Source organism: Lachancea lanzarotensis, scaffold LALA0S05 (genome assembly GCF_000938715.1).
Source record: "Lachancea lanzarotensis genome assembly LALA0, scaffold LALA0S05, whole genome shotgun sequence".
Classification (NCBI taxonomy): Eukaryota; Fungi; Ascomycota; class Saccharomycetes; order Saccharomycetales; family Saccharomycetaceae; genus Lachancea; species Lachancea lanzarotensis.
The window spans coordinates 832796-850744 of NW_019212883.1; the positions used below are offsets into that span (position 1 = coordinate 832796).

A 17949-nucleotide genomic window follows, 5' to 3' on the forward strand; every position below is an offset into this window, starting at 1 on the left:
TAGGCGATATTTATAAGATGCGCACGCAATAAATGAATTTATATTCTTGATTACAAGACGCTGATGAGGATAAAGAAGTTATTGTAATTCTAAAGTTCGAATAGATATAATCTCATCGCGTGACTGCAATGATGCGACCGATGGAAACGTCCAGGTTCCGCTAATGTACAATTTAATAAAAACGGGAGATGCAAAAAAGAGAGAGGGAGGGGCGGGAGGGGTGGTGGTGGAAAAGTGACCACCTTTATGCAGCAGAGCCGTGGCTCATAGAGTTGTTCACCGAGCTGGAAGAGCCCTGAAGCTTGTGAATCTTGTTATCGGGTTGGCGGGGACCGTTGATGACGTAATCGACGGCCTGCATGGAGGAGTCGCCCTGTTGCATGCGGTAGTTCCAGATACGCGAGAGCTGGTAACCGGCAGTACCGGCGAGGAAGAAATTGACAGACGCAAGCAGCATGTTTTTGGGCTTGATGACAAACGACCAACGGGTCCAGATAACGCCTGTTGCGAGCAACGATAGATTTTGGATTCCGGAAAGTTTGTCAACGGGTCTTTGGATGTCACTGATACCGGCAAAAACGAGAGCCCATTTGAGGGTTGGAGCCTGATGAAAAGAGGGGAAAGCAGTTAGTAAAAGAAACTTTTGGTTGCGTGCTGGGGTGTAGGGATGCGAGGGTGTATGGGTGCAAGGTCACATAACTTCCACGTGACATTCACATGACGCGTGGCTCAATTTTTTTCTCCCAAGCACGACCGACGACGATGTCTTGTCGCACTTATACTTCCGAAAGGCGAACGAGCGCCCACCCAGGAGAGCCAGTGGGAGAAGAAAAATTTATTCCTTTCCAGCTGCTATCTGGGCGACTGACAAAGAGATATGCCGCGCTCAAAACACACCAAACACACCACATACAGAACAACTCACCACCCGTCTAATCCCAAAAAACACACATAGCCCAAACGCATATATAAAGGAGTTTGGTCAGTGCGAAGGATCAGAGAGCTGAGTTTGACGAATTCTTATTTTTCTTGGTATTCTTGGTATTATCATTCTTCGTGCCTGTGCTTAGTTTCTCCACCCCACTTGGTAAAATATACTTTAACATACCCAGAAATGTACGGTTTTTGGACCCGTTTCGCTATTGAGAAATCTTCTAAATGCGCCTCCTGCTGCTGATGACATTGTGGAATAGTTGTAAAGAGATGATGAGAACCGAGAGATGGGTGTTCTAGACCGAAGAAACGTTAATGAAACGTTAATGTGTGTTACAAAGATGTTTCACAGAGGAGTTGTTGATTGAACGCTGGTGGCGTCCCACCAGTCTACATTGTTTTACGTAGGGTCTCTCTCTCTATATATATATATATACAGATACTGGCTGAGCGCCGCAGAGGGCCGTGACAACGCTGGGTTAGTCACACGTACACGGTGACCTTGTTGGGTAAGAGTTTTTTGTGTGCGGCCACAAAAACACATAACACGTCACGCCGCAAAGTTGGGGAAAAAAGCGGAGGAGACATTGAAGACGAAATAGGGGCCCATGACCGGCACAGCGGGTGCGAGGACGTCTGGGCCACAAAGAGGGTGAGACTTGACGACCGCGGCCGAGACGGAGACGGAGACGGGGACGGGGCAGCGGTCGTTGAGAGGAGGGTAGTAGGATAGGGGACGACTTCTAGAAACAGCGTTGCGAGTACTGGGCGGGCTACGAGTACAGGTCTTGTTGTAGGGCAAGGGGTGTAAGGGGTGTAAGGCTTGTAGTATGGGGAGCATTCATTACTTGTGTGTAGGAATCATCTTGATCGAAACCTGACTTGTGGTCTCGTTTAGACACGAAACGGACTTTTCCCACGTTCCTAGCCGCGGGACGTGACCTGTGAAAAAAAATAAACTGTTGGAAGCTGGAAGGTGGGAAAAAAGCGTCGTTTTGGACGAAGGGAGTGTGGAACAAGTGAAAAAATAAATTCTGGACGAGACCGGAGTCGAACCGATGACTTCTCGCATGCAAAGCGAGCACTCTACCAACTGAGTTACACGCCCTAGTTGTTGGGGAGGGAGGAGATTTGGAGGAATATACTGGGGCTTGGAGAAGCTTGGGTTTTTGTCGTGCAAGAACCATGAGAATGTTTAGCAGATCTCTCATTGCCGGTGAACACATTGTTCCTGTTTCTAGATCTAGTTTCGTATTGTGGTTCGTTCGGTTTCAGCCTGTCCCTTGGTAATTTGAAGGTCACGTTACGAGTTTGCAGCGTGTGAGAGGCATCAAGAGCATAACGACTTTGGGAATGGTCTTGTCATCCCAGGGCATGGGCAGACACTCTAGTGGTTGAAAAATCGAATTCCATATTCATGAACTTGGTGCCACCAATCTGGCTGCATAAATCTCTTTCGAGCCCAGTACGTAACCCCACAGCAACGCCATTGGATGACCCTTAAGATTCTGATTGGGGAAGAACTTTGTAGTAAGCAATAATACCACTACAGGAACTCGGCCTATTGATAGCGAACACTCGATAAAAATTGGTAGCAAGCACTTATACAACTACAGGAACTTGGCCTATTGGTAGCAAACACTCGATAAAAATTCGCTTTTAACGACGAGTAATAGATTTTCTGAATAGTGTGTGAAAAACACTATCCGGTGCCTCCCATAAGCTCAGATTTCGATGAAAACAAGGATCCCAGTAGATTGTGCGGTGAAAATCGCTACAGAAATAGATGTTACATTGACATAAATAGCGCCATGGCTTCTTTCCAAGGGCTCCTCCTACAGTGACGATGCACGATCGAAACATGACCCAATGAATATATCGAGACGCTGTTCACTTGGAAAACATTCTTCAAGTTAGAAACCAATGGTATAACCGTGTATTCCCCGAAGAATCTCTTTTCGTAATATCACTAATGTTGAATGTGCAGCAACGGACTTCAAAACTTATAGAATATATTGATATATGATTTTATATGAGACATCGCATTGTTTGTATTCTTTACCGGCAGACAGTCTAGAACATTAGAGACTTTACAATGACGATCAGCATTGATGTATATCAGACTTTCACTCTGATAATGTCTGGACGAGGTTTGCGAAATTGCCCATATGGAAACTACGGAAAATTACCATAATTTGACAGTACCCCGACTATGAAAGAGCTTACGTTTCCTACCAACGAATGCTTTCACATACAGCATCATTGTTGATCCCGCGAAACAGCACTATTCTGCACTATCTCACACTCCATTCATGGATGCCCTTGCTTGCTAAACCTTGTCAATCGTAACGGTGACCTCTTATGCGTGTAATAAACATTTCTAAACCACTACACACAGGTCCACGTAATGCGAGACTTCACTTCTGCGCCGTAAATTAATTTCCAGAATACGTTTCCTTCTTGATGGATACGTCCTTAACTGCGGCGGCGTCCACAAACCAAGACACAGAGGATTGGTAGTGTTCGGTGACAAGTCCAGCAGGAAGAGTAGTGTCATGGCCTTCAAAAACACGCTCCAGAATGGGCTGTTTGGAAGCACCTTCTGCTACAAAACATAGCGCCTGTGCTGATTCCAAGACTGGTAGCGTGAAAGTGATACGGTCAGCAGGAGGCTTGGGCGAAGAATGGCACCATGCAACTCTTTTTTCTCTCTCCTGCAACAAATATTCGTGAGTTTTGCCTGGGAACAAAGAACAAGTGTGCCCGTCTGGTCCACAACCCAGTAAGATGAGATCGAAATGGTCTGGCAACAATGACTCATATTCTGCGGCCACCCGGTCGTTTTCGGATAATCCCACTAGCGATTCATTGATTGCGTAACAAGTTGGGCCCAAAGCACCGTCTACGCTGAGCAATGGGTCTAACACTTGTTTTTTGAAACCACCATAGTTGCTATCATCGTTTTCAAGTGCCACAATTCTCTCGTCGCAGAAATAAACATGCCAGTGAGACCATTGGATCTTGTCTTTGAATTGAGGGTCCTGAATTAGACCTGCGTTGAGCGCTTTAAGCTGCGAGCCTCCGCTTACAGCGATATTGAAACGTTTGCCCTTTTCGAGCGCTTTGTCCTGTTCGGCGACAATGTATTGGGCAAGACCGTGTGCCAGAGTTTTGGAGTTGTCGTATGTGTAAATAGAAGCCATTCTTCAAGTTGGATCTGGGAGTTGGGCTACTGGAGTATGGTAGGTTACTTTCCAGTTTAGAAGAGTTTACTACTTTTTTCGAGTAGTTAAGGGAATTGCGATAAAAAACCGGTCACATAATTAGAGTTTTGGAAATCTTGACGGTCACGTTTAATGCACGTGATGTGAAGAATGATTGAAAAGGTTCAAAAGGTTTGAAGGCAAGTGGTAATGCAACAGTGACTACTCAAACGTGTATATAAGTTTGTCTTCGTCGTAGCGTTTGTTGGGCCCATTTGAAATTGGTGTCTTTTGTAATGTCATGTTGTACGTCTTTGCTTGACGGAGAGGGAGATACTTCTAACAGCTTGGAAAGTCTAGCATCCCATTTTAAGCTCAGCTCGGAATGCTTGTTGTGAAAATACTGCTTCGTCGTGCTGCTTTATGTTTATGCTTGTGTTGAGACTCTGTCTCTGGAGTGTCGTTAAACGATAAACGTCTCATATCTTGGGTGATCCTCTCCAAGATTTTAAGATATAAAATATTGTTTCATTGAGTCTAGAACCACTCTCTGTGATGCATTTAACATAAATGAAATGAGCTTGTAGGATGGATGAAACGTCCCTTCTTATACAAACTTTTGAAAGTGTTCCGGGCGTGATTGTGTCAACTGACTGCTATACGATGAGCTGCAAGTGGTGCCATGCCGTGCAATCAGCGTTATTCTTGTTAGGTCAGTAGCTGTTCTAAAATCTTTGAACATCTTGTTGATTCTGTCGCTGTCATTGCGTCACGTGTATGTGATCACTTTGTCATTAATCTGACGCTAGGCGAACAGAGCTCACGGCACTAATAGTCGTTTATTCACACTTGATCGCTAATGCTTTCACTTATTGTAGTAAGCTCTCAGCCACCACCTTTCGCCCTCAATTGTTCATCTACACTAATGCCCATCATTGTCGTTCAAATCTTTATCGCTGATGCTCACAATTGTTTAGCCATGCTTGCCAGTACAGTATATTAAAAGCCATCACTGTTATTCACAACTTATCGCTATTGCTTTAGAGTGTTCAGAAATGGTGATTGCCGGCTTAATCGTTTACTTGATCACTGACGCTCACAATCGCTCAAATGTGCTAAGGGCATTCACAACTATTCACATTTGGTAGCTGATGCTCACACTCATTCAACTGTGCCAATATTCATTACTGATTCACAATCTACCGCTGACATCATTATCATTCAGCTATTCTAACATTCATCTCTGCAATTCGTAATCGACCGCTAATGTTCTCACTTGTTCGCAATGCTAATGGCCATTATGTTGGGATTGGTAAACTATATGGTACAGTGCCAATTGCGTAATCAGAAAATGACATATTAGTCTAAAATGACATGTTAAGCGCTAAGGTGAAATGTACCAACCGTAAAGATATGAAGCAACAATACGTCAACGCTATGCAGAATTTGCAAGCAGTCTAGGAGCACTATTAAGCAATCTTTCCCAGTGGGCTGAGTTCCACGCGTTACCAATTGTTTGCTATTCTTGCTCCAGAAATCATTTAAATATCCGTGGTCTGGTCAAACAGAATGTACCAAACTTATAGCCAAAAGGACCGCGAAGAGGTAAGTAAACTCCAGAACCATAACCATTCACTTAGAGCAAATCATGACTGAGCAAACGAAGCAGATTAACAATTCGAACACTGCCGACGTAGTCGAGCCTCAATACATTATATTCACAATTGGGAGCGTCAGCAATCAAATGTTCAACGGTGCTCTAAGCCATCACTACTCTTAACAACAAAAAGCTAACGTTTGAATTTGATCCCTGAGGCTCTCAATCATTCAGGAATACTCTTACCCATTTTTACAGTTCACAGCTGAGAGCGCACTTGTAGTAATCTCTGTTCACAATTGATCGCTGATGTTCTCAATTGTCAAACGATGCTCCTAGTCTCTCGTTCATTTATACTAATAATCATCACTACGGCTCGAATCGATCGCGGAGACAATCAATTGTTTAAGTGTTTTTATAGTCATTTCGAATGTACAAAATGCTAAAGGCCAGTTCGACTATGTAGAGTTGGCAGCTGATGCTCTCGATTGTACGGTTTTGATAGCCACCACTCAGGTACACAATTGATCGCTGATGCTCTCAGTTGTTGAGTATTGCTCTAAATCATCACTAGGACTCACAATTGATCGATGACGCTCAGTGCTCACCTATACTAAATTCCATCACTGCTATTCACCATTGATTGGTGAGGCTCTAAATTTACCAACTATGAATGCTAGCCATTTACTTTATTCACAACTGATCACTGTCGCTTTCAATTTATTGAGACTTGACTACGTCAGCAGTGTCTGAGTTATTGATCTGCTTAGTTTGCTCGGTCATAATTTTTTCTCTGTTGAATAGTAATGGTCTATAGGATCTATTTATCTCTCCGTTGTGTCTTTAGTATAAGCGGAATGATCTTATGGAGTGTATAAGACGTCCCTTCTTATACAAATTCCTGGAAATGTTCCGTCGTCAACGGATAAAAAAATCTTCAAGCATTCCGGGTGCAATTGGTGGAAATGGTCTGATCCGGGAGCTATACGAGCGCTGTAAGTGGTGCCACTTGGTCCGATTGACCTCGTTCTTGTTAGATCGATGGTTATTCTAGGTTCTTGTTATTTGTGACGCAGTCGTCTTGTCACGTGTTTGTGATCACTTTGTCACATTTCTGACGCTAGACAGACAGAGGTTCCGACACAATTGACCGCTGATGTTTGATTGTTCAACTATCTGGTAGTCATCAATTGTTCAACTATGCTGATAGCTGTCACTACCTTTCATAACTGATCGTCGATGCTAACTATTGCTCAACAATGCTAGTAGTCATAAATGCTAGCTGACGCCATCAATCGCCCAGCTATACTAGTACCCACCACCAATAGTTATAATTGATTGGTAAGGCTCAAAATTGCTCAACTATGCAGTTAGCCACGTCATTCAATTGATCGCTGATGTTTAAGTACTAATCTATAAGAGTAGTCATCAATTGCTCAACTGTACTAATTTTCCTCAGTCATTCACAAGAGTGATTAAGGTCGCTCTCAATTGTTCAAGTGTAATAATAGCCACCACTACGGTTTATGAGTGGTCGCTGTCGCTTTCAATAGTCCAGCTCTGCTTCGAACATTCACGATTATTCACAATTGATAGCTGTCGCTCTCAATTGTTCAATTGTGCTTACAAAACTCACTACTATTCACAATTGATCGCCGTCGCTTCCAATTACTAAATAGTGCTCTGAATTATCACTACGTCCCAAAAATGATCGGTAACACTCAAAATCGCTTACTTATACTAACTTTCATCGCTTAAGTTCACAATTGATAGCTGTCGCTCTCAATTGTTCAAATGTGCTTACAATATTAACAACTGATCACTGTCACTCTCAATTGTTCAACTATACTAATAGCCTGTCTTCTCTTTGACCCATGTAATAAATCTTTCCAGTGGTTCCTCTACCCAGTCCTCTACCTAGTCATCTACCTGCTCCTCTACCTAGTCCTCTACTTACTCCCCCACTTAGTCCTCTACTTACTCCTCCACTTAGTCATCTACTTAGTCCTCCACTTAGTCCTCTACTTACTCCTCCACTTGCTCCTCCACTTGCTCCCCCCACCCACTCCCCCCACCTCTCCTAATCTTATTCTTCTTCTGGTAAGAGCCGTTAATCCTAATTCTTGTCTAAATGCCGTGTGTGATTATACTTGACCTATCGGCCGTGTCTGGCTCAGTAATTCCCACAGTTCGTCATCCATCGCCGTAAGAGAATGTGGAAGAAACTCTCGTCATTGTCTCGTCGATTGTTCATCGAGAGAAAGAAGAAGATCGGATTCTGACACTTGTTGCTTGGGAATACAACAAGAGTTGGAAAATAGCTGGATCTTCGCTTGGTGCTGTGAGTGAGTGAGTGAGTGTGTGTGTATTCAAGAATCAGAGAGATAGAGTGTCGTTGATATATGCAGGCGAAAACGTTTATACATCAGTTGCACGCTATTTTGCAGCATTCAGAGCTGCAAACGTGGGTCCGATGGGACGATGACAACGAGGAAAATGAGAGATCCGGGGTGTTCCTCATCCGGCCGCACGACGTCGGCTTCGCCGACGGCGTGCTTCGCCGGTTCTTCAAACACGGCAACGTATCGAGTTTCGTGCGTCAGCTCCACATGTATGGGTTCCACAAGCTTGCGTCTGGGGCAGAACCCGGGTCCGGGTCCGGGTCCGGGTCTTCGTCCAGTTCCACTCCCGACAAGACAGATCTGGTGTGGGGGTTTGCACATCCATCGGGTTCTTTCCATCGCAATAGCACCGCATCGGATTTGCATCGCATCCAACGCAAAAGCGGCGGCGTGGGCAGAAACGGAAGACGCAAAAATGTGCTTTCACCGGTGTGTATCAACTACGTGGACGGTACTGCAGTCTCGGCTGTTCCAGCGGTTCCAGCGGTCCCTGCGGTCCCAGCGGTCCCTGCCGTCTCAGCAGCAGCGTCCTCCTCGTCAACAACCGTTTTGTCCAGACCAGGCTCAACCGTCACCAACGCAAAACTGGAATTGCCACCTGCCAACCCAATCCACGCCCAGTCCCCACTGCCGAGTCTGAAACCGTTGGCAACTCCACAAATGCACCACCATGAAGACTTGTCCCGGTCCCCTCCTTCGCCGCACCAAACCACCACATCACGTCACAACTCCCAACATTCGGTAGAATCCCTGCCGCAAATTTCATTCAACAATCCACCTCTGGCGTCCAACGCCAGTCTACAACAGTTTCATACAAACATCAACCTCATACAACGCAGTATGGTCACCGTACTCGATCTGCTGCAAAATTTCCCTCCTTCGTCCAATGCAGAAGCTGAAAAAGTTTCTGCCACGCTACAGAGCTTAAGACATGAGATTATAAACCTGGACAGCCGATGGACGTTCTCCAAGCATCCTATGCTCTCCACGCACTCGAGTTTTAGTAGTGTTGGATCTTCTTTCTCACACCAATCGGGTCCAAGCTCCAGCAGGATACCGAGTTTGTCAACACAAAAAAGCTCCATTTTCAGTAATCCTCGTTTCAGCAACGTTGGCAATGTCAGATCTTCTTCAACCAACTATTGGGGTTCTCCATCTCAATTGGATCCTGAGAATGGGTTCAACAACTCGCACTTCAAAAGATGATGCTAATTTTTCAAAGGAATTCAATTACATGCATCGTTTGTCCAATTTTGTGAAGGTCTTTTACCAATTCAACGAGTCAACCATCACCTCTCTAATCTCAGGACCAACTCATTGTCACAATAGTGTGCATACTGTAACAATACAACATCGAACACAACAACACGGATATTAGCGACACGGACGTGGCAAGAAATGGAAATTAAAACTATTCTGTACCGGTAGTACAAGACATAAGGGAAACACGTACATACATACATACACACACATATATATATAGACACATATGTATGATAACAAAAATTATCAAGAAATTCACCATGCAAGAAAGTTTAGGTACCCGTTACCTTAATTCCATGGTATCATTCAATGACCGTAACAATAAGATAACTTTTTTCCAACACTATATATCTTTAGTCTTTACAAAATATCGTTCAAGAGTTAGAGTTCATTTTTTTTTCAACAATCTTTTGTTTCAACTGCTTTCATCTCGATTCCACTTCCCACTTCTGTTCGATCCAGGAACCATTGAGTTAGACTGAAATTGAACCGCTGACGCAATCGGTGGAACCATCGGAACAGGATAGGGTGGTACCATTGGAACACCCATGGCTACAGGCCAACTGCCACGAGGCCTAGCGGCTTGCTTCTGCCCATTTTGTTGATGCATCATTGCATTCAAGAATTTTGGATTGTATTTACCAAAAAAATCTGGCCTTGAACTTGGTTGATGGTGGAAGCTCTTGCGTGAGACACTAGAGCGATTTTCGTTCAGCGCCACATGCATGGCATCGCCGTTACTAACAGACTTGGAGCGCTTCTGAGCAAACGAAACGTACAACGTGTGGTTTTCGTCCACTTGGTAACGGTCCGTAATCATCATAGCTTTTGACGCATCAAGTGGATTCTTGAAACAAACAAATCCGTATCCTCTTGAAGTGCCCAAGGGTGATTCAGTAGTCTTGGTAGGCGGCCAATTGTTAGGCACTTCACCGTTTTTGCTACCTCCCACTGTGATGATTTTTGCACTAATGATCTCGCCAAACTTTTCGTAAAATTGATGGAAATCCTCGTCTTTCCAGGCCAAAGGCAGATGCTTCACGTAAAGATTCGATTCTTGTTGGTCTTTGGTGGGAATGGGAAGTATGAAGGGAGATTGTGGTACCATTCCATTTTGAGCGTGCATCTGGTAAATCGAACCATTTCGAGATGAAGGAGCGGTGGAGTCTTCTGGTGTTGTACTTAACGAACGAGCAGCACCAAATCCTGGATGATGAAATTGTCCTGAGGTAACGTAATTCGCATTGGGTGAAGGAGAAGGAACGGGAGAGTAGCCTACCGAATTGTCGTGAGGATCTAATTCACCTGAATGTGCGTACATTGGCAATTGGTTGGGTAGGAAGCCAAGACCGGGTTGAACTCCGTTGAATGGGGAGTAGAATGAAAGGTTTGTGAGACTAGGCTGTCTAGAGCCAACAGATCTTTCGCTATGACGGCGAGGCTTGTGCTGATGATGATGGATGTTGTTTTGATAGTGGTGGGCATTATGGTAGTGATGGTGGTGGTGGTTGTAGTGATGGGACTTGGATTGTACGGCTTTGTTCACAACCAGTGTGTTACCAAGCCATTCAGAGTCATGAAACTTTTCAATGGCTCGCAGTGCTTGCGCATGCGAGCCAAATTTGATAAATCCATAACCCTTGAGAGGACTCGCCTCATGGCGTCCTGCGCAAGTTTCCGCGTCGTCAGTCTTTTCGTCATTTTCGTCTTCATATTCCACATCGCTTTCGCTGTTACGTTTGGGCAGGTAATACGATAAAACCTCGAAGGGTTCAGTGTCGTCGGTAAAAGCTGTTTGAAATCTGGAAACCACATCTTCGGGCGTTACCAGTTCACCTCCATCATTTTCAATGGGCAGATTTCCAATGAACACGCCACGGAACCGTTCGTCATCGTTGTCCTCCTTGATGTGGTCCCAATGAATGCGTTCACGCTCTTTGCGCTCCACGTGGTAATTAACAAATAAGGGCGACCCATTCATAAGATTGCCATTGAGTTCTTTGATACAGCGCGATGCTTGAGAGCCCAATTGATATGACAAAAATCCATAGCCCATAGATTCACCTGTATTGGGGTCGCAAATAATTTTCAACGCCAAGACGGGGCCAAACTTCAATAGCACTGGCACTAAATCGTCTACATTCAAGTCCTTGGGGATCCCTCTAATGTAGAGGTTTCCAGGATGCGTGAGACCGTGTGCGTTCTCGGTAACAGACCATTTCGCCAGCGGTGACGAATCATGACCTCCATCCTTGTCGTGGTTTTCATTGTCGTCGTGGTCGGAATTCCCGTCACTGAGCCTTCGAAGCTCTTCCAGCACGGCGTCGCGAGCTGCCGTTAAATCTTCCCAATGTTTAAACTGACTCTGGAGGACAAAATCGTATGGCCAAGCGGACACAGACGACGTAGGACTCGTAGCGGGCCATTGAGCCACATGGGTCGACCCAAACTCATGGATATACACGTCCCGGTTGTCCTCCAGCACTTCTTGTCTACTTTTGTCGCTCAAGTATTCGTAGTTTTCGATTAGCGATGGATTGACGGGCACTCCGCGATGAGCATGTAGAACGGCAGCTAGGGTCGATGTAACGGAAGCCGGTGTTGCATCCGCACCCGCCTCTGCGTCCCCATCCTGCATGTCACCCGCATCGTTCCATTTAATCCGCACCGTCAGCAAGTTCGTGTTGGCCAACTGGTCCAATTGCAACGCACTTGAGTTCGGTGTGGGCGTACCGGGAGAACGACTGGATGAATTACTCTCCGAACGACTGTCCGTCCCTAATTTTGGTGACGAGATCTCCGTTTCTGCCAGTCCATTGGCGACTTCTTGCATCTGTGACTCCGTGCTCATCAAGAATCCAGTGAAACTTACCAAAGGGAAACCAAAAATAGTGCTACCAGGACAAGTAAGGTGTCAAACGAGGCGCAAAAAAAAGCTTCAAAAGTTTAGGTAGAATTGTGAAGTGATCAACACGCCGAAACCTGATGTTTGATCGTTTTTCCGCTGCTGAAAGAACCCTTTTTGACTGCTTTCTGTTCGGCCTTTAAGTAGAACACAAGTGTAGGAAACACCGACCTTGTTAGCTTTATTAATTTAATATTGTGGGTTTCGTAACCTTTAACAACTCGCGCGGTTTGTTTCTCGGCACGGATAATTGCGTAGGAGCTAAGAGAGGCGAGAACCAACAAAAGATGCCACGTGATGGAAAGGGTGCCAAAAAACTCCGGTGGCGTGATAATCGCGTGAAGACATAGCGTGACATTCACGTGCTTTTGAGAAGCTTGGCATTGAGCCCAGCGACATAGTGGTGATGAAAAGCTCTCTTATGATGATTACAATAATGATGATGCTTTCGCGCTATGTTTCCAACTCTTTCTCCGCTGCCTCCACTTGGCAGCGTCTAGATCACTTTCCCCCTCTCTGTCATGCTAGGATAAGCTACCATAGCGGTTGTGGCAACAATTTTACATTCCATTCAGTACGTCCCGTATAATGGGTTTGTTTTGTGCGAATTTCGAATCGCCCGTTATATGGCTTGATGCACTTTTCTTTTTTTCGCTAGTTGTCCTTTTAGCCCCAGTCTTCCTTGGTAAGTTGTAGCACTGCAGGCAGTCTGCAGGGAGCGGGTAGATCCAGCCTCGTGATCCAAGCAGCTCCACAAATCCGCGTATAGTCTCCACGGAGCTTACCGTGCGTTTCGAACCCACAATCAGCAGTTTTGCCTTGGCCCGTGTCATCGCAACGTTCACACGCCGAAGCTCCCGCAACAGGCTGCCGCCACTTGCGCCGTCGTTACTGCGCACCATCGAAATGATCACACATTTCTTGTCACGGCCTTGAAACTGGTCTGCAGTTAGGATCTCTAACTCCGCATCTTCTTTGTCACTAAATATTGCTCGTAATAGTCGAAGCTGGGACCGATACAGTGTCATGACGCCAATGTCTTTCCGCGCTACCCCGCTCTTCACCAGCCCCGCAACACATTGCCAAACCACTTCGGCTTCACCCACGTTCGTAATGTTATCTCTTTCTCCGGTCTCTTGACAACTGGAGCAACGATCATGATCCAGGAAAACGACTTTGCGTCTTGCCTCCAAAGCGTTGATCAGCCAGGGGTCCGATGCATTAAACCTCTGCAGCTTAATCACTTCTTCTATTGTCGGCGTGTTCAATTCTTGATTACGCACACTATCGTTGCCACATTTTAGCTTCCCATCGTAAATCAGGTAATTAGGTAACGTCATGATATCCTCACACATTCTGTATTGGTGTGTCAGCTCCACCATGCTGTTGGGATGTTTTTCACACAGGATCTTGAACAGTGATTCATCCAGACCGCCAGCTCGCGCCGCAGCATTCTTCACTAGAGGCGGTAATTGATAATGATCTCCTACCAGAACAAATTTTGGTGCGAATTTTAAAGGTCCCAAGCACATTGGAAGTGATAGTTGACTCGCCTCATCGACAATAACGTAGTCGAAATCTTTTCGTCTCACGGAAAACAGCGTGTCATAGATATTGAGGCACGTTGTCGCAACGACAGGGGCTCGTTCTGCTATTTCTACAAGCTCATTAAAGTTTTCTGCACCAGATAAATCGGGAACAAATTCCTGGGTTTCCCGATGTACACGATGTTTTGTACCCAGTCTCATAATTTCGACTTTGTACTGCTTGAGTTTGATGAGGATATTATCAATTGCTGAATGAGTATATGAAGTTAGTAGAACACTCTTACCACGCTTAACAAGCATCCTGACTATCTCAACAATTAACGTCGTTTTACCTGTACCTGGCATGCCCAGAATCAAAGCAAAATCTTCTGCTCTCATGACTTTGTCAAATGCCACCTGTTGATCAAAATTGAGATCGGGGCTTACACCACTTTCTCGAGCAAAGACTGGCGGATCAGAGCCTGATCTAAATTTGGGTGATTTCCCATCGACCAGAAGCTCTCGGGTTCTCATGTCACCGCCTAGCGATGCTTTGACTTTGCGTTCTTCTCCACTGATTTCGTCGAGTGTAACTGCATCTTTTGGTACTGGGGGTAGGAATAGATTGAGAAGATTGAACCTTGCTACCGCCATCCCTCTTTGTATTTCATTTCGGTCAATTCTATAGCTCAAAGCTTCTTGCCGAGCTTGATTCAAACCAGTCACAGGCATAAGTACAGTTTTTAGAGTTTGGTTTGTTTCTTTTTCAAACCCGGGAACATGAATGTTATTGTTCTCTAGCCTTCTAGAGGTCATTACGGTAATCTCATGACTGGTGATACTTACGACGCGGCCAGTGCAAAGTGCAAAATGCCCCGACTCATCACTTATAATTACAATTTCATTCGTGGAAATTTGTGATGCCGTCATTAGCGGTAATTGCAACTCTAGGTTTTTCCTTACAAAAGTGTATTCAATTTGCTTGCTGGTATTGTTGTCTTCTGAGCTCTTTATTCGCAGGCTACTTAAACACTTCCCACTGACCGACTCCCTGGTACGGCTGTCAAGAAGAAAGACCTTCCTGTTCACACCATTCAGACTGGACTCTTCTTTTACTATAAGGTCTTCATACTTCTTGTAGAAATCCCCATATTGACGACGGTTCATTAAAAGGTGACTCGTAATTGCGTCATATTCACCAACTTTTAGACCGCTGTCAGCGGCATTACCGTCCTCACATATGTTGTTCAAAACCATACATTCGGTTTTTGAGTAGCAATTATCACATTCCGAACTACGCAAGATAGGCGGAAGAATAGTTCCGTTCCATTCTGTGCCTGCTATTTCCTCAAGTTCATGCTTTAGAAAAGCGGAAACCTGATTTCTCAACACGAGGAGATGCTTAATTGAGGTAAGTAAGGTGTTTTGCTTACTGAAGTCATTTGGTTTGGTGTAAAACAACAGAAAAAAATTGACTGGAAGCTCGTAACGATCATTAAGCAGTAGCGTGTAAATGCTTCCTTGCACCTCATGACTGACGGATTTTGTCTTACCAGTTTTTAGCTCCAAAGGAGCAATGAATTTGGAGTTGTTCGGAAATTTCGTTTCCACTGTTGCGTCAATAAATCCCTTAAGCCCATACATTGGTGACCAGATATTCTCTTCGATGTCGATAATATTGGAAATTGTAAAAGGAATTTTGTTGCGTTCCTTTACCACAGAAGAGCTTTGACTTTTCACATATTTTCTCGTGAAGTCTTTGATGTTCATAAGATGATCTTGTATAATTTGTTGTGAAATCTGCTGTTGAGTAGTCCGGCACAATATTATATCAGCAGCGTAGTACTCTAGAAGATACTCTAGCTTCGAATTTACAAAACTGTCAGATAAGTTGTGATGGTCCAGCTTAAATTGAAGACATGCTTGAAGTAGTTCGTGCACGATGGACCCGATCAAAGCTGGGAGATTAGCTTCACCGGGCCCACTGAATTGAGTGCCGATTATAGCTTTTCTTTGGCATTCCACAGCTTTTCCGACTGTCGTTGCAGCAAGAAGAATATCGGGGTTGAGAATCAAGAGATTATCGTTCAACATTCCTGTTTCTGGTTCTTTGTCATTAGAAAATAGCCGCTTATTGGTAGCATTTCTACCTGGAACAGTATGGACAACATCTCCCTGTTCAAATGGCAAATCTACCCACGGTGATCTTAGCACAAGGTTGCAGGTTTTGCTTTCGTAATCCACGCATTTAAGAATCTTTTGCTTGGCGCCATTTTTTAGATTATAATCCTCGGTCTCTATAATCACTAGTCGGTTCATGTCATTCCTATGTGCTGCGAATTGCGCTCGCTCAAGGTACCTCTCAGGAATTTTGTTCTTATGTGATTCTTGATCTTGAACATTAAGCGTCTGGGAGAATCGCTGCTCTACGACTTCGATTTCTGATTCCACTTGATCACCCCCAATTGTAGCAATATTGGAGTTCTTGGTGGCAGTACCTAGAAATTCAATCAGGGAATCGTCAAACGCATCATCCGAAGACAATTCAGAAGAATTTGATTTTGAAGATGCAGTGTTTTTGGAAGGAGCTGTGATATGTTTTATATTCTCACCGGCCGTGAACTTCTGTGTCAAAATTTCTATCAAAGAACCATCATCATCCTCATCATCCTCATCATCCTCATCATCTTCATCATCTTCATCTTCTTCCTTATCTGGATTCTTTACACCGTTTCTATTATGAATGTTACCATGGTGGTCGTCATACTCGTACTCCTTGTCGGTTTTGTCATCATTGGTTTTTACAGTACCTACGGTTGCGGACTCACTCTTCCTCTTAGCAAATTGCACGTACTCGGAGCACTCGATCGGTATTCCAGCGGTGGGGGAAGAAAATACAGAGTTGAGGGTTTTGCCTTGGTCCTTTATTTCTTCCTGGGCATCCTCTTTTTGGGACTCTGAACATGGATTCCGTAAATTTGGCGAGACCTTTTTTCGTAGATCGGACAATTCCTCGTTGGTTCGCGTTGCTTCTGTGAAAGAAAAAGTTGGTGAAGAAGGAATATCTTTTGCTTGAAAAGGTGGTTTTAAACCAGTATGACACTCCAAATCATTTATAATCTCATCAATGTCCCGTGTTGAGGGTCTCGATGGTGACAAGTTTTCGTAAGACCTAGGTAGCGAGTTTCTTTGCAGCGAGGGATTTCTCGACGCAAGGCTAGCAGTGTCCTCTCCACGGCCCTGGGCGTTATCAACGTGTCGAAAAGTCAACACATTTCTGTATTTGTTGGGCACGATTGGAGTGGAAGATTCTTTGACCACTTGCTCAATCACGCTATCCTCAGATAGCGATCGATACCCTTGCTCTATTTCAGATCCTGTACCACTCCTGACATTTTTTCTCGGCGAATACTGCCAAACCACTTCTTCCGGCCTATTAGTATTATTATAGAGTTTGGACTCATTTTCCTGAACCGTGCCTGGAGTTTTTGAAACTCCCGTAGCTTTAACAGCGGCATCCTCACGAGAAGTACGCTTGAAATTTTTATCCTTTGTGGATTTCCGTACTTGTGATAGGGAAATAGATCGCAGAGATCCAGGTTGAGCTAACTTCTCATCTCTGTTGTCACTTATCGTATCAAGCGGAGTGAATTTGTACTTCTTGTTGATCCGTGAAGCTCTTTGGTTTTTACGTGAGCTTACCGCCGAGGTTTTCTCAGCATCGCCGGCTTGTTCACCAACTACGCGTAAGCGCTCAGGAGAAGCAAACGGGCTTGGTCCTCTTTTCTTCAGATCTCTGCCTTCCATTCACAAAGTCTTTGAGTTCAGTTCCAGGCCGGTAACCATAACCTGTGTTTTGTTGTGAGTTGTTGATTTGATGGATGCTGTTTGTCTTCTTGATCTGTCTCTCCTTCATTAGTTAGTTTTATTAACTATTGGCTTTAGAATAAGTGATGATGAGTACATATGGCGAGTACTCCAGCACAGTCTCTCAAGATAAGCATCGCTACAAAGCTATTCAGCGAAACGTTTGAACTGGATACTATTGCTGAGTGGCGGTAAAAAGCTGTCGAGTACTCGAGGATGTCTGTTCTTTTGAATATAATGCGCTAGGTTTGTC

General features: G+C 44.6%; 5 protein-coding genes and 1 non-coding gene across 6 annotated transcripts; 1 reads left to right on the forward strand and 5 right to left on the reverse strand.

Annotated features, from left to right (window-relative positions):
- Positions 1 to 244: 244 nt before the first annotated feature.
- Positions 245 to 1183, reverse strand: LALA0_S05e09208g (LALA0S05e09208g1_1; the record flags this gene model as incomplete). Its single annotated transcript, XM_022772507.1, has 2 exons — positions 245 to 604; positions 1109 to 1183. 2 exons carry the CDS (start codon positions 1181 to 1183, stop codon positions 245 to 247), a joined length of 435 nt encoding a protein of 144 aa, XP_022628824.1.
- Positions 1184 to 1968: 785 nt separating this feature from the next.
- LALA0_S05e09230r lies at positions 1969 to 2041 on the reverse strand. Its single transcript has one exon. It is a non-coding gene; the product is annotated as a tRNA-Ala (tRNA).
- A 1327-nt stretch (positions 2042 to 3368) lies between these two features.
- On the reverse strand, positions 3369 to 4136 carry SOL3 (LALA0S05e09252g1_1; the record flags this gene model as incomplete). Its single annotated transcript, XM_022772508.1, has 1 exon — positions 3369 to 4136. One exon carries the CDS (start codon positions 4134 to 4136, stop codon positions 3369 to 3371), a length of 768 nt encoding a protein of 255 aa, XP_022628825.1.
- Positions 4137 to 8135: 3999 nt separating this feature from the next.
- On the forward strand, positions 8136 to 9341 carry MGA1 (LALA0S05e09274g1_1; the record flags this gene model as incomplete). Its single annotated transcript, XM_022772509.1, has 1 exon — positions 8136 to 9341. The coding sequence occupies one exon, from the start codon at positions 8136 to 8138 to the stop codon at positions 9339 to 9341; it is 1206 nt and encodes a 401-aa protein (XP_022628826.1).
- A 472-nt stretch (positions 9342 to 9813) lies between these two features.
- RIE1 (LALA0S05e09296g1_1) lies at positions 9814 to 12249 on the reverse strand (the record flags this gene model as incomplete). The annotated part of the gene is made up of 1 exon (XM_022772511.1): positions 9814 to 12249. The coding sequence occupies one exon, from the start codon at positions 12247 to 12249 to the stop codon at positions 9814 to 9816; it is 2436 nt and encodes an 811-aa protein (XP_022628827.1).
- Positions 12250 to 12863: 614 nt separating this feature from the next.
- DNA2 (LALA0S05e09318g1_1) lies at positions 12864 to 17636 on the reverse strand (the record flags this gene model as incomplete). Its single annotated transcript, XM_022772512.1, has 1 exon — positions 12864 to 17636. One exon carries the CDS (start codon positions 17634 to 17636, stop codon positions 12864 to 12866), a length of 4773 nt encoding a protein of 1590 aa, XP_022628828.1.
- Positions 17637 to 17949: the final 313 nt, after the last annotated feature.